Source organism: Delphinapterus leucas, chromosome 5, assembly GCF_059928025.1.
Source record: "Delphinapterus leucas isolate spDelLeu-1000000601 "Yukka" chromosome 5, BTC_Dleu_Yukka2, whole genome shotgun sequence".
NCBI classification, from domain to species: domain Eukaryota; kingdom Metazoa; phylum Chordata; class Mammalia; order Artiodactyla; family Monodontidae; genus Delphinapterus; species Delphinapterus leucas.
Window position 1 is genome coordinate 101,240,669 of NC_143133.1, and position 12,660 is coordinate 101,253,328.

General features: G+C 40.0%; 1 protein-coding gene across 12 annotated transcripts in view; it reads left to right on the top strand.

Moving 5' to 3' along the window:
- Positions 1–12,660, top strand: part of AFF1 (ALF transcription elongation factor 1) — a 230,812-nt gene that overhangs the window by 200,057 nt on the left and 18,095 nt on the right. For all 12 annotated transcript variants that reach the window (XM_089912261.1, XM_022561660.2, XM_089912267.1 and 9 more), the window contains one exon: positions 1–12,660. This exon is cut by the window's right edge and continues 18,095 nt beyond it. In XM_089912261.1, the coding sequence (XP_089768387.1) occupies positions 1–122 (122 nt within the window). In that variant the 3' untranslated portion in view covers positions 123–12,660.

Genomic DNA, 12,660 nt, shown 5'->3' on the forward strand with positions numbered 1-12,660 from the left:
AATTCTTTGCTCAGCTCAGCACAGGTGTGTGCACCCTGGCCCTTGACAGCAGTCTGATGGACCTGGTGCGCTACACAAGACAAGGCTTTCAGCGGCTGAAACAAGTAACCAAAACACCTTAATGGAGGCCCAGGTTGATCTGATGCCTTGGGAACTTTTTTGCACGTTGGAAGCCTCAAAACAGTCCAGACATTTGTCTCATCAGGATACCAAACTCGAGAAGAGAAGCACCATGAGATGGCCAGGATATTTGTTCACTGAAACTCAAGAACTATGGAATCATTGGTTGGACAGGATGGTTTTGTAGAAGCAGAAATGAGGAGGCTGGCCTCAGAGATGATCTTGCCTTTCCTTCCTAAAGGACAGAAGTGCAATGTAGCCTGAGGGGGCGTATGAATGGTCTAGAAACATTTCCGTCTTTTTTTAACCAGCAGGATGCAAATGAAATGAGGAGGAGCAATTTCAACTCTGGAAGCAAATTCACATCATCTCAGTAGCCACATTAGTTCATTCCTAGAAGGAATTTTTTTTTAAAAAAACAGTGAATTGTGGTGTAGGGTTTTGTGGGTGATTTTTTTTTTTTCTTTTAAGTTTTGGGGGAAATATTTGTTTAATAAATTCTAATGGTCATCTATAAAACATAAGTTGTGAAGGACTCCACTGTACCCCACTTTCTGCCATTGAACAGTGGCTTTGATAATACCAGGTATTGTCCTAATTTATAAAATTGAAGGCAACCCACCCCCCGACCCCCCATTGCCTGGATACTGCACGTTCAACCCAGCTCTGATTTCTCCGTTACTGTGCTGGAAGGCGGCCCCGTCGGGCTGGGGGAGAGAGGAGCTACAGTGCACAGGGAAGCCGCCTCCACCCCCATCTGCATCCCCATCTCCATGTACCACGGAGGACCGGGCGCTGCCGTTCCCACCCCCTGCTCCAGAGAAAGGCAGTCACATTGACTGCACTCTGCATTTTCTACTTTGGGGAAGAAGGAAACCAACATTTATCCGTGACCAGATGGTTGAAGTGCTTTTAATTTTTGTTTAAGTAGAGCTGGAATTTGAGGTGCTGATCTGTGGTCTCCAGTTATGTGGTAACTCACGTTGTCTACCAACTCAGAGTTTTGTCAGCGAACAAAGAAAAGTGAAATCTACTTCTTAGAGAGGCTATATTTTTCTGCTACGAATTACTTTATATTTATAGCAAAACTAGACTTGGAGAGCCCTTGATTGTCTAGGGGAAATTAACTCCCTGAGAGGCTGTGGAGATTTGGGGTGGTTTATTAGACTTTCAAAAAAAAAAAAAAGTCACCACATGCCTTCAGTCCAGAGTGTTCTCAATCAACTAGATGTGATTAGATTGAAGAGGAACTGTGGCCTTCCCATAAGTTGTTATTGCCAGATTCTATACATTAAACCAAGTTTATTTTGAATGACCTAAAGTGGGGGAAAAAAACCCAAACAGAATTCCCACATATCCATAAGCACAGATTTTTTTCATTGAAACTTTGAGGGTTATTATTGGAAGCATTATTTTGAGTGCAGAGTTTTTAGAAGCCAATTCTTTTTATCCCTTTTAGAAGTAGAATTTGTACATCTGTTACAGTTGAGGAGTGAGTGTTAACGCTACAACTGGTTTATTTTTCTGCCTTCATCCCATTTCCGCCCCCTACGAGCTGTTTCCTACCAAGCATGTTTGACATTGTCCTGTTCATTAGTGAAGAAGGGAGTACCATCTTTATTTATAATGAAGAGGTCTAAGGTCCATATGATGAATGTAAGAACTTTCTTGGTAACTATATAAAAGGGATGTGTAGCGGATGGGAGTGATGCTTATTTTTCACAATATAAATTGTTTGTGTGAAGCTGTTCCTTCAGTGTCTTACAGTATCCAGCCTGTTCTTTGGTTATCACTAGCTAGGACAGAGGTCTGTTACTTCATGTTTAGGTTAAAGCGAGAGAATTACAACAGTAGTAATATCTGAGCATAAGAACTTGATGTGCGATCTTGATGGACTGATTTCATTTACTGATGTTCTAAAGGAGAGCCATGGTCCTTTTTAGACTACTCATTTAAAAAGCAGCCTGTTGTTAAATGAACAGGAATTGCCTGGTAGGTTGTCTGCTTGTGGCATTGTGTGTCCATCTCTTATACGTAGGAGACAGGACACCAGAAGCAGGCTTATGTGGTTACTTAACATCTTTTTTCCCCCTTACTCCCTTGGCCATTCCTGCTCCCTTCACCCCATCACTCCCCAGTACAAGCCACCTGTCAGTTTGGAAGAGTGTGTTCTTGAGGACAGGTTCTGATCTATGCAGACCGTGCTGAGCGTGTGTGTCTTGTCAGGAGCCACAGTGTCCCCTTGACTGAAGACATTTCCAAGGCAATTTCTCAGCCATTTCTAAAAGAGGTAATTGCTTTTTCAGTGGCCTTATTCTTTGTGTGTGTGTTTGTTTCCCTGACCTTTATATTAAGATTTTATTTTTCCCTTAAAAAACTAACGAGTTTGCAGAGATCAGTTTGTACTGTTTTGATCATGGAATATTTCTGATTCTTACTGCAAAATGCATTTTACCTAAAAGAATTCCTAATGGCTACTTTTAAAGTAGAGTATGTAAAAGGGTAGTGGCTGATGAATCCTTAAGGTTCATAAGGTCTTTTCGCCGTTGCAGTTGTATATAGAAATCTAAAGCATTTTTAAATCATTTGCACTTTTCCACTGCATGCTTAAATTCCCAGAGGCAAAATTTGTACTGAGGTAGATAATTGAAAGGACTAGATTATAAAATCAAGTCTTTGAATATGTGAAGTTCTTATAACAACCGTAATAGTACACACTTCACAGTGAGACAAATACAAAACATCTTGAGTAAAAATGGAGTGTAAAAACCTTGCCTTTGGCACTACAGTTTCGTGTGTGTGTGTGTGTGTGTGTGTGTGTCTATCTTTACTAGGAAATGGAAGAACACTGTTTTACTTTAAAAAACGTTGAATGTTTCTGTCCTTCCTGGAGGTAATTAAAATGTGAATCACCGAATTTAAGATTTTAGCTAGACTAAGGGCCCTGATAAACAATGATAAAACACTTCACTGAAATTTACCAAATTACACTGGGTTAAGAATGTGAAAACGTCCTTCATATGCCAGCTGTGGGAGGGTCCAGCTGGCATATTATCAGGACCAGAACTACAACAGGAGAATGACTTAGCTGGTGCTATGATTTAATCACAATACTGAATGGGAAAAGCCTGTTGATTTTTTTTTTTTTTGAACAAAAGGACCTTTATTTTATAATCTGTTTTGACCAAAATGTTTAGCTATTTCCCCTAGACAAATTGGACCACACTTATCTCCCTTGTCCTATATCCTTTAATTCCCGATCTCAGGATGTTTAGAAGCTAACAAACTACCCCTTTCTGGCTGAAAACTTGCCTTAATTGGTACCTTAAATATTAACGTTAGTAGGATCAGGAGCTTAACTATTTTTTTTTTTTTATGATTCCTGTTCAGTAATTTTTAGAAGCAAAAAGAAACCATTGTGCCCTCCAAAATGAATAAAACTCTTATCTCTGATATATGAAAGGAAATGTGTGTGTACATATACACACACACACACAGACTACGAGGCTGGCTAAATTGGATATATTTATTGTGCCTTTGTTGACCACACCTAATTTTGGAATAATGCTGTATTCATTTTGCCATGGCTATAAGAGATGTTAGGTGGGTCTTGCACCTTTTTCTCTTCTGCTTCATGAAGTTTGAGGTGTATTTGTGCATCTTTAGGTAAATGAATCAAATAAGGCTTGATTCCCTACCTCCCACACAGATTCTACTTTCTCTTAAGGATTTGTTTGCCCAGACACTACACAAAATCTGTGAAAAACTTCGCCACCTCATCTCTTACACTCTTTACCACTGATTAGCAGTATTTAAATCTTGCTAGAATATTTGGCCTTCTTTTAGAAACACAGATGTAGAGATTTCCTCATTGTGGTTGTGGAGGGGTGTCAGGATTATAGCGGTACTTGGTCCCTTTCTCTCTTGCTCTAGTGGTTGCCTCTTTTGTTTTTGGTCCTACTTCGAATTTGTGGATGCAGGTTTTTTTCCTATACTTTTGTCATTTTGTTTGTGGGAGGTGGAGTGGCAGAATAACAAACATGGTGTTGGGGATTTTCCTTCAAACATTGCAAGTGGTATTTCCACCATACACGCCTCAAATATCCAATCCAGTTGTGTCAGTCACCGAAAATCCGAGAACGAATTGTGACCACTGGCCATGCTCTTTAGTTCGTATTTATGAGGTGTTGACAAGCACCCATCTGCCACCTCTCTTAAGGTAGCTGTAAATTTCCTGTTGTCCCGGGGAAAGCCACTCTATTCTTTCTGTTCGCGGTGTGTTGGATATCAACAGGTACTGTGCTGGGTAGAGAAGTGCCTGTATTTCTCTACCCAAGACGGCAGGAAGGAAACTTACAGCTCCCTGGGAGCCTAGATATTACTATATCGACCTGGAAGGACAAAGAAATAAGACCACTGACAGCGAGGCTGGCCGAGCTGCACTGGTCAGACCAGGCAGTGGCTGACCTAAGGAAGATAACTTGCTTTGCTTACAAGTAGATGTTTAAGTGATGCTGAATACAGGTAGTATTAACTTTTGTTAATTAACTTTTGTTTAAGAACAAAAGGCAGTACTCACCTTTTGTTCAGGCCATCAACATGTATTGTTAAAATTACTGCACATCCCCTCCTCAGATACCAAGTATACACTGTTCATGTTGGTGTGTGTGTTTATACACGTGTGTCCCAAATCTTGTGTTGGTTTTTTTTTTTCTTCTCCTGAATGTGATCATATTTTGGATGATACCTGAGCAGGGTTGCCTTTTTTTTATTTATTACCATTATATATTATATTATATTATATATTTTTTGCTTTCTTATAACTTTAGAGGAAAGTCAAATCTTGGTATTATTAAAATTGTTTAAAAAAGAATAAATCGTCCAGTTGATAAATGAAGATCACTGGTCTGTCTCTAAAATAATATGAATTTTTCTTTAATTATTGTGTAATAATGTGCCAGCTATCTAGTCCACACAATGGTTTTGTATGTAGGATAGGGAAGCAGTGATGTGCTCAGTGGAAAGATGTGCAACACAGACAAGGGGGACTCCGTGTGTTTTATCTACTTCAGCAATGGAACTGAAACTAGGGGCTTTTGTGAATAAAATTTAGCTGCCTTGTACAGTCCTTTGAAAGAGACATACGTGATCTGTGAGAATTATAGTTTTCTTTTTTTAGAAGAAAAATTTGCAAAAGATCTTTCCAAAGATACCGTGCCACAGATCTTTTGTTTATTGTTCTCTGTAATAAGGATTAATTGCTGTTTAAAAAACCATGTAATTGACTTGTTCGTCTTCAAATTCTTTACTTTTCACAAGAGGATGGAGCTGTAAAAAAAAAAAAAAATTAATAAAAATTTAGAGAAATCATTGGCGTGGAATCCATGCTTTCACTTTGCTTGAATAAAGTAATTCCTAAAATTGCTATATGTAATTACCACTTAGAGCCAAGGAGAGTCTCACATGGAATAATTTGCCCTTATTCACAGTATGTATTTATTGTTGAAATGGGAAAGGGGCAGGCAGAGGGTAGCTCATCTTTCTGTTCAGTTTATTTTCAAGAGCTCAATCACTGCACTGGTGGTGCAGTGGTTAAGAATCCGCCTGCCAATGCAGGGGACATGGGTTCGAGCCCTGGTCCGGGGAGATCTCACATGCCACCGAGCAACTAAGCCGGTGCGGCACAACTGCTGAGCCTGTGCTCTAGCCCGCGAGCCACAACTATTGAAGCCCATGTGCCTAGAGCCTGTGCTCCGCAATGAGAGAAGCCACCGCAATGAGAAGCCCATGCACTGCAACGGAGAGTAGCCCCCGCTCTCTGCAACCAGAGAAAGCTGGCACGTAGCAACGAAGACCCAATGCAGCCATAAATAAATAATTAAAAAAAGAAAAGATCTCAATCACAAATTAGCCTAATACCACCAGTGTTGCTTATCTTAACATCAACTGCCAGGTGCAACAGTGACCAACTTTGCCTCTTTTCAATTTGTTTGCTGGGTATGGGGAGACATATTTGTAGAATGTTGGTATGGGAAGAAATCTAAAGTCCATCTGGTTTCTCTTCCCTTTGCCATTCCAAAAGAAATGATACTCTAGGTGCTGAAAGATGACTTCCTAAATTTGAATCCTGGCTCTCTGGTTTGCTATGTGACCATGGGCAAGTTACTTAACCTCTCTGGGTTTCTTATAAACAGTTACAGCTTTGGTGTCTACCTGGTAAGGTGCTGAGGATCACATTAGATGGTGTACAGAGTGTGCTTAGCATGGTGCCTCTGCCATAAACACTCAAGACTGGTGGCCTTTTTAGACTTCCTCCCTCCCCTCACTGCACCACAATATCCCAACAGGTGACCCTCCAGTCTTTGAATACTGATAAAGATCTTGCTACCCACCTCTTCCTCTTTGATTCTTTTTGTTCTTCCTTACATTACGCTGACCTCTACTTATATCGGTCCTAATGAACAAACAGGGACCCACCCTTGGCAAGCTCACAGAGTTGACAAGCCAGCAATAAGTGGTGAGCATGCAATGGCAGGTGCGGGAAAGGGAAAGTTTTAGTCCCGCTTAAGACTAAAGGGAAGACTGAGGGAAGAGCTCTCACTTGAACTAGGCCTTAAAACATGGGTCATAAAACCTGGGTTTTCATTTTTTTCACAAAAACTTTCGTCATACCTTGTCTCATACATTTTCAGTAGTAGTTGTCCACTGCATGGTTGTACCAGTTTATTTAACCAACCCCCTTGTTAAACATTGAGACTATCTCTAATTTGGGGATAGTATAAAGAATGCTCCCATGGCCATCCCTGAAGCAAACTAGTTGGGCAGATTCAACAGTATTTCACCGTATTTTCTTTATGTAAATGTGTGCATGTGTATATTTATGCTTCACCCCTAAAGACTTAAGCAAGCATATCCTAGGACATTATCCGGCAGGATCACAATACCATTATATCAGCTAAGAAAATTTCTCAACATCTGATATTCGGTTCATATTCGAATTTCTGTGATTGTCCCCCAGAGGTCTTACAGCTTTTTTTTTTTTTTTTTTTGAGCCAGGACTCAGTCAAGTTTCAGGCATTACATTTGGTTGTCATGTCTCTCTGTTAATCCAGAACAAAAAAACCCCCACACCTTTGTAATACAACGTCCTACATGTTGGCCCTGTTTTTCCCTAAGAGTCCGTGAATTCATATCTGTGTCTCCTATATAGATTTCCTATAAACTGGGTTAGGTTTATTTTAAAGATTTTTTTTGATGTGGACCATTTTTAAAGTCTTTATTGAATTTGTTACAATATTGCTTCTGTTGTATGTTTTGTGTTTTTGGCTGCGAGGCATGTGGGATCTTAGCTCCCCAACCAGGGATCGAACCTGCACCCCCTGCATTGGAAGGCTAAGTCTTAACCACTGGACCGCCAGGGAAGTCCCTGGGTTAGGTGTAGAAGCTTGATTGTATTTGGCAAGAAACTTTCACAGGTGGTGCTGTGTATTATTTCATGTTGCATCACATCAGGAGACACCTAAAATCATCCTGTTAGGGATGCTAACTTTGAGTCTTTGGTGAGGATATGATCACCAAAACTCTTACAAATATGGGCTTTGCCCTGTGGCAACCACGTTTCACTTAGTGATTTTAGCATGCATTAATAATCCGGTCCTTTACCAATCATGGGTATTATGTTTGGAAAACACAAAAAGGAAAAAAAATCACCCGATTTGACAGGTGGGAGACTGTCTTCTGATGTTTTCATTTACATTTTCATTCTTATGGTACTGTTTTTTGTTACATATGAAGTTGCCATTTGTAGTGCATAGGTTACAGGACCAATACTCTAGACCCAATTCAAGAGCCTAACTGGGTAGATGTGGGGAAAGTTTTCACTTAAATCATATGGAATGAGTTCTCCACTAGGAAGAGTTCTGTTAATGAAGGAAAAGGATGCTGAGCAGTAAAAGAAAAAATAACAAATTATCCCTCCAGGCTATTCATCTTTCCCTTTTGATTTATATATTCAGGATATTAACCTCTGATTATGTTGTAAATTTTCCAAATTATCTTTTGCTTTTCAGGTTTTATTATGACACATTTTAAGGAAGTTTGTTTAGTTTTTTAAGTAGGCTGACTTCTACCAATGTCTTTGCAGTTTCTGCTTCTGGTATCTTAAGGTATGTAAGAACTGTCTCCCAGACACTGGGAGACAATTTTACTACTGCTGGATTACCGCAGCACCTCTAAGGTAAGATACAAACCTTTCTCTGTGCGTCTGTCTTCTAAGTATTTAGGCACTTTTGACGCCTGAATTATTTAAAGGGATATTTGTTTACTATTTGCCAGGGTTCTTGGGAATATAAATTGTCACAATCCAGGCCGCTTTAAATTAGGACACCTAGGAGGTGTTCAAACCCCTTCAATCCATTCCAAACAGCTTTGAAGTCCAATGGGTCTTTACCAGAATATAATCGGAGGTTTATCTGCTGTTACTTGGTTGTGATTAGATAACTGTACCCGTCTAGCCTGTTTTGTCTTAGAGCAGGATTCTTTCAGGGTTTGTGGTTTCTCCACAGACCACATTCAGCTGAAAGCCAAGACTGTAGTGAGACAGCAAGGCTCTGGTAATAAAGACCTGTGCCCTTCCAGCAGACTGGAGGGCGGGCCTTGAAATACTTTCTAAACAGACAATTCTATTTTAGCTTGAAAAGAAAGACCATGTGCCTGCTCTGGATAAGTGCTTTACATCACCCTTCTCTATTACTGGGGCCCAGTCCTAACATCTCATTTACCTTATTTCACATGTAGGAGGGCAGAAATAATTATGGGTTTGCATCTCTTCCCTACTAAATTATCATCTAAACAACACACACATACATTTCTACATATATACACACTATTATTGGAAAACCAATTGAACTCAAGTGCATGGGCTTTAGGAAAATGTCTTCAGTTAACTATTCAACTCCTTGCTTTCCCATCTTTATTCTGCAGCCTTTGAAGAAACTCCTCCTCCTGCAGGTAGGACTTGGTATACAAGATCGCAACCAAGGACTTTACAAGCATCTCAAGGGAGTAAGTGATCTGGTAAAGTGGTTTTACAGAGGTCCCCAAGCCTACATCTACATCTATGTAAGTATCATTTTGGAATTAAAATATTTTTTTCAAACTGATTTACAAATAGTCTAGTTTTTAAAAAATCAAATGACACAAAAGCGTATAGAGCAAAAAGTGTAAGAGCAAGTCTGCTTCATCCCTTCCTCCCCAGAGTAAACAACCATTAAGTTTGGTGCATCTTTCCATAACTTTTGTTCACTTACACATTATTTTTAAACATAAATTTGGATGTATTATATTCTGACTTTCTCCCCACTTCATATTTCTTTTTTTAAAAAATTAATTTATTTTTGGCTGTGTTGGGTCTTCGTTGCTGCGTGCAGGCTTTCTCTAGTTGCAGCGAGCTGGGGCTGCTCTTCGTTGGGTTGTGTGGGCTTCTCATTGTGGTGGCTTCTCTTGTTGCAGAGCATGGGCTCTAGGTGCGTGGGTTTACAGCACTTGGGCTCAGTAGTTGGGGCTCGCAGGCTCTAGAGTGCAGGCTCAGTAGCTGTGGCGCACGGGCTTAGTTGCTCCGCGGCATGCGGGATCTTCCCGGACCAGGGATCGAACCGGTGTCCCCTGCGTTGGCGGATTCTTAACCACTGCGTCACCAGGGAAGTCCCTATATGTCTTCTATGTTAATCATTTTGGCTGTAAAATATTGTGTAACTAAAGACGTATCACCATTTATTTAAACATTCTCCCATTATGCAGGCAAGCTGCCCCTGGCCCAATTATTCTGCTGTTGCAAACAATGCTGTACTGAGGATTCTTGGTACACACATTGTCTTGCATTCCTACAAGTGGGAGGGGGATTTCTGGGTCAAACAATAAGCCAATTAAAAAAAATTTTTTGTCACCAAACCACTTCTCCCAAAAAAGCTCTGATACCAACTGTGGATGAGCTTAACACTCTTGCCAGCTTTGCTTGCAAAATGAAAAAGTCCTTTTTTTTTTTTTGCCCACACCTTGCAGCTTGCGGGATCTTAGTTCCCTGACCAGGGATTGAACCCTTGCCCTCGGCAGTGAAAGTGTGGAGTCCTAACCACTGGACCGCCAGGGAATTCCTGGAAAAAGTCTTATACTACCTCAATTTGCATTTCTCTGCCAACTGAAGTTAACCATTTTGCCAGATTTATTTGGCCACTTGGCATTTGGTTCTGTAGAAGGCCTTTTCCTATACTTAGCTCATTTCTGTGAGATTATATTTTGCTTCTAATTTGTAAGTTAAGAAACTTGGACTAGGTTGATGATCACACAACACTTCCCAAGTTTGTTCCACTGAGAACAAGCATCATGAGCTGCTTACAGCATTTCCCATTTTGTCCAACGTTGCAGGCCATGATCAATCCCTGAGTTAAACTCCATTCACATCACTGACGTGGGGCCTCAGGATTTGAAGCTCCATTAATCCTTAAAACGTATTGCTTGGTCCAAGAAAATGATATTGGTCCTGGATAAATTAGAATCTATAAAATATTGGAAAGTTTTGAAACCCACTGGATGTCCAAAATGAATTTCACCATAGGTTTCTCTCTGGCCCATGGATCTAATCTAAAATTTGATTGTACAGTCCTGAGCCTTACTTGACTACTCCTATTAATTTTCTATTTGCTTATTATTATTGTTTTTACATCTTTATTGGAGTATCATTGCTTTACAATGGTGTGTTTCTGCTTTATAACAAAGTGAATCAGTTATACATAAACATATGTTCCCATATCTCTTCCCTCTTGCGTCTCCCTCCCTCCCACCCTGCCTATCCCACCCCTCCAGGCAGTCACAAAGCACCGAACTGCTCTCCCTGTGCTATGCGGCTGCTTCCCATTAGCTATCTATTTTACGTTTGGTAGTGTATATATGTCCATGCCACGCTCTCACTTTGTCACAGCTTACCCTTCCCCCTCCCCATATCCTCAAGTCCATTTTCTACTAGGTCTGTGTCTTTATTGCTGTCTAACCCCTAGGTTCTTCATGACATTTTTTTTTCTTAGATTCCATATATATGTGTTAGCATACGGTATTTGTCTTTCTCTTTCTGACTTACTTCACTCTGTATGGCAGACTCTAGGTCCATCCACCTCATTACAAATACCTCACTTTCGTTTCTTTTTATGGCTGAGTAATATTCCACTGTACATATGAGCCACATCTTCTTTATCCATTCATTCGATGATGGATAAATCAACTTAGGTTGTTTCCATCTCCGGGCTATTGTAAATAGAGCTGCAATGAACACTTTGGTACATGACTCTTTTTGAATTATGGTTTTCTCAGGGTATATGCCCAGTAGTGGGATTGCTGGGTCATATGGTATTTGTATTTGTAGTTCTTTAAGGAACCTCCATACTGTTCTCCATAGCGGCTGTACCAATTCACATTCCCACCAGCAGTGCAAGAGTGTTCCTTTTCTCCACACCCTCTCCATCATTTATTGTTTCTAGACTTTTTGATGATGGCCATTCTGACTGGTGTGAGATGATATCTCATTGTAGTTTTGATTTGCATTTCTCTAATGATTAATGATGTTGAGCATTCTTTCATGTGTTTGTTGGCAGTCTGTATATCTTTGGAGAAATGTCTATTCAGGTCTTCTGCCCATTTTTGGATTGGGTTGTTTGTTTTTTTGAGATTGAGCTGCATGAGCTGCTTATAAATTTTGGAGATTAATCCTTTGTCAGTTGCTTCATTTGCAAATATTTTCTCCCATTCTGAGGGTTGTCTTTTGGTCTTGTTTATGGTTTCCTTTGCTGTGCAAAAGCTTTGAAGTTTCATTAGGTCTCATTTGTTTATTTTTGATTTCCATTTCTCTAGGAGGTGGGTCAAAAAGGATCGTGCTGTGATTTATGTCATAGAGTGTTCTGCCTATGTTTTCCTCTAAGAGTTTGATAGTTTCTGGCCTTACATTTAGGCCTTTAATCCGTTTTTAGCTTATTTTTGTGTATGGTGTTAGGGAGTGATCTAATCTCATACTTTTACATGTAGCTGTCCAGTTTTCCCAGCACCACTTATTGAAGAGGCTGTCCTTTCTCCACTGTACATTCCTGCCTCCTTTATCAAAGATAAGGTGACCATATGTGCGTGGGTTTATCTCTGGGCTTTCTATCCTGTTCCATTGATCTATATTTCTGTTTTTGTGCCAGTACCATACTGTCTTGATTACTGTAGCTTTGTAGTATAGTCTGAAGTCAGGGAGCCTGATTCCTCCAGCTCCATTTTTCGTTCTCAAGATTGCTTTGGCTATTCGGGGTCTTTTGTGTTTCCATACAAATTGTGAAATATTTTGTTCTAGCTCTGTGAAAAATGCCAGTGGTAGTTTGATAGGGATTGCATTGAATCTGTACATTACTTTGAGTAGTAGAGTCATTTTCACAATGTTGATTCTTCCAATCCAAGAACATGGTATATCTCTCCATCTGTTTGTATCATCTTTAATTTCTTTCATCAGTGTCTTAT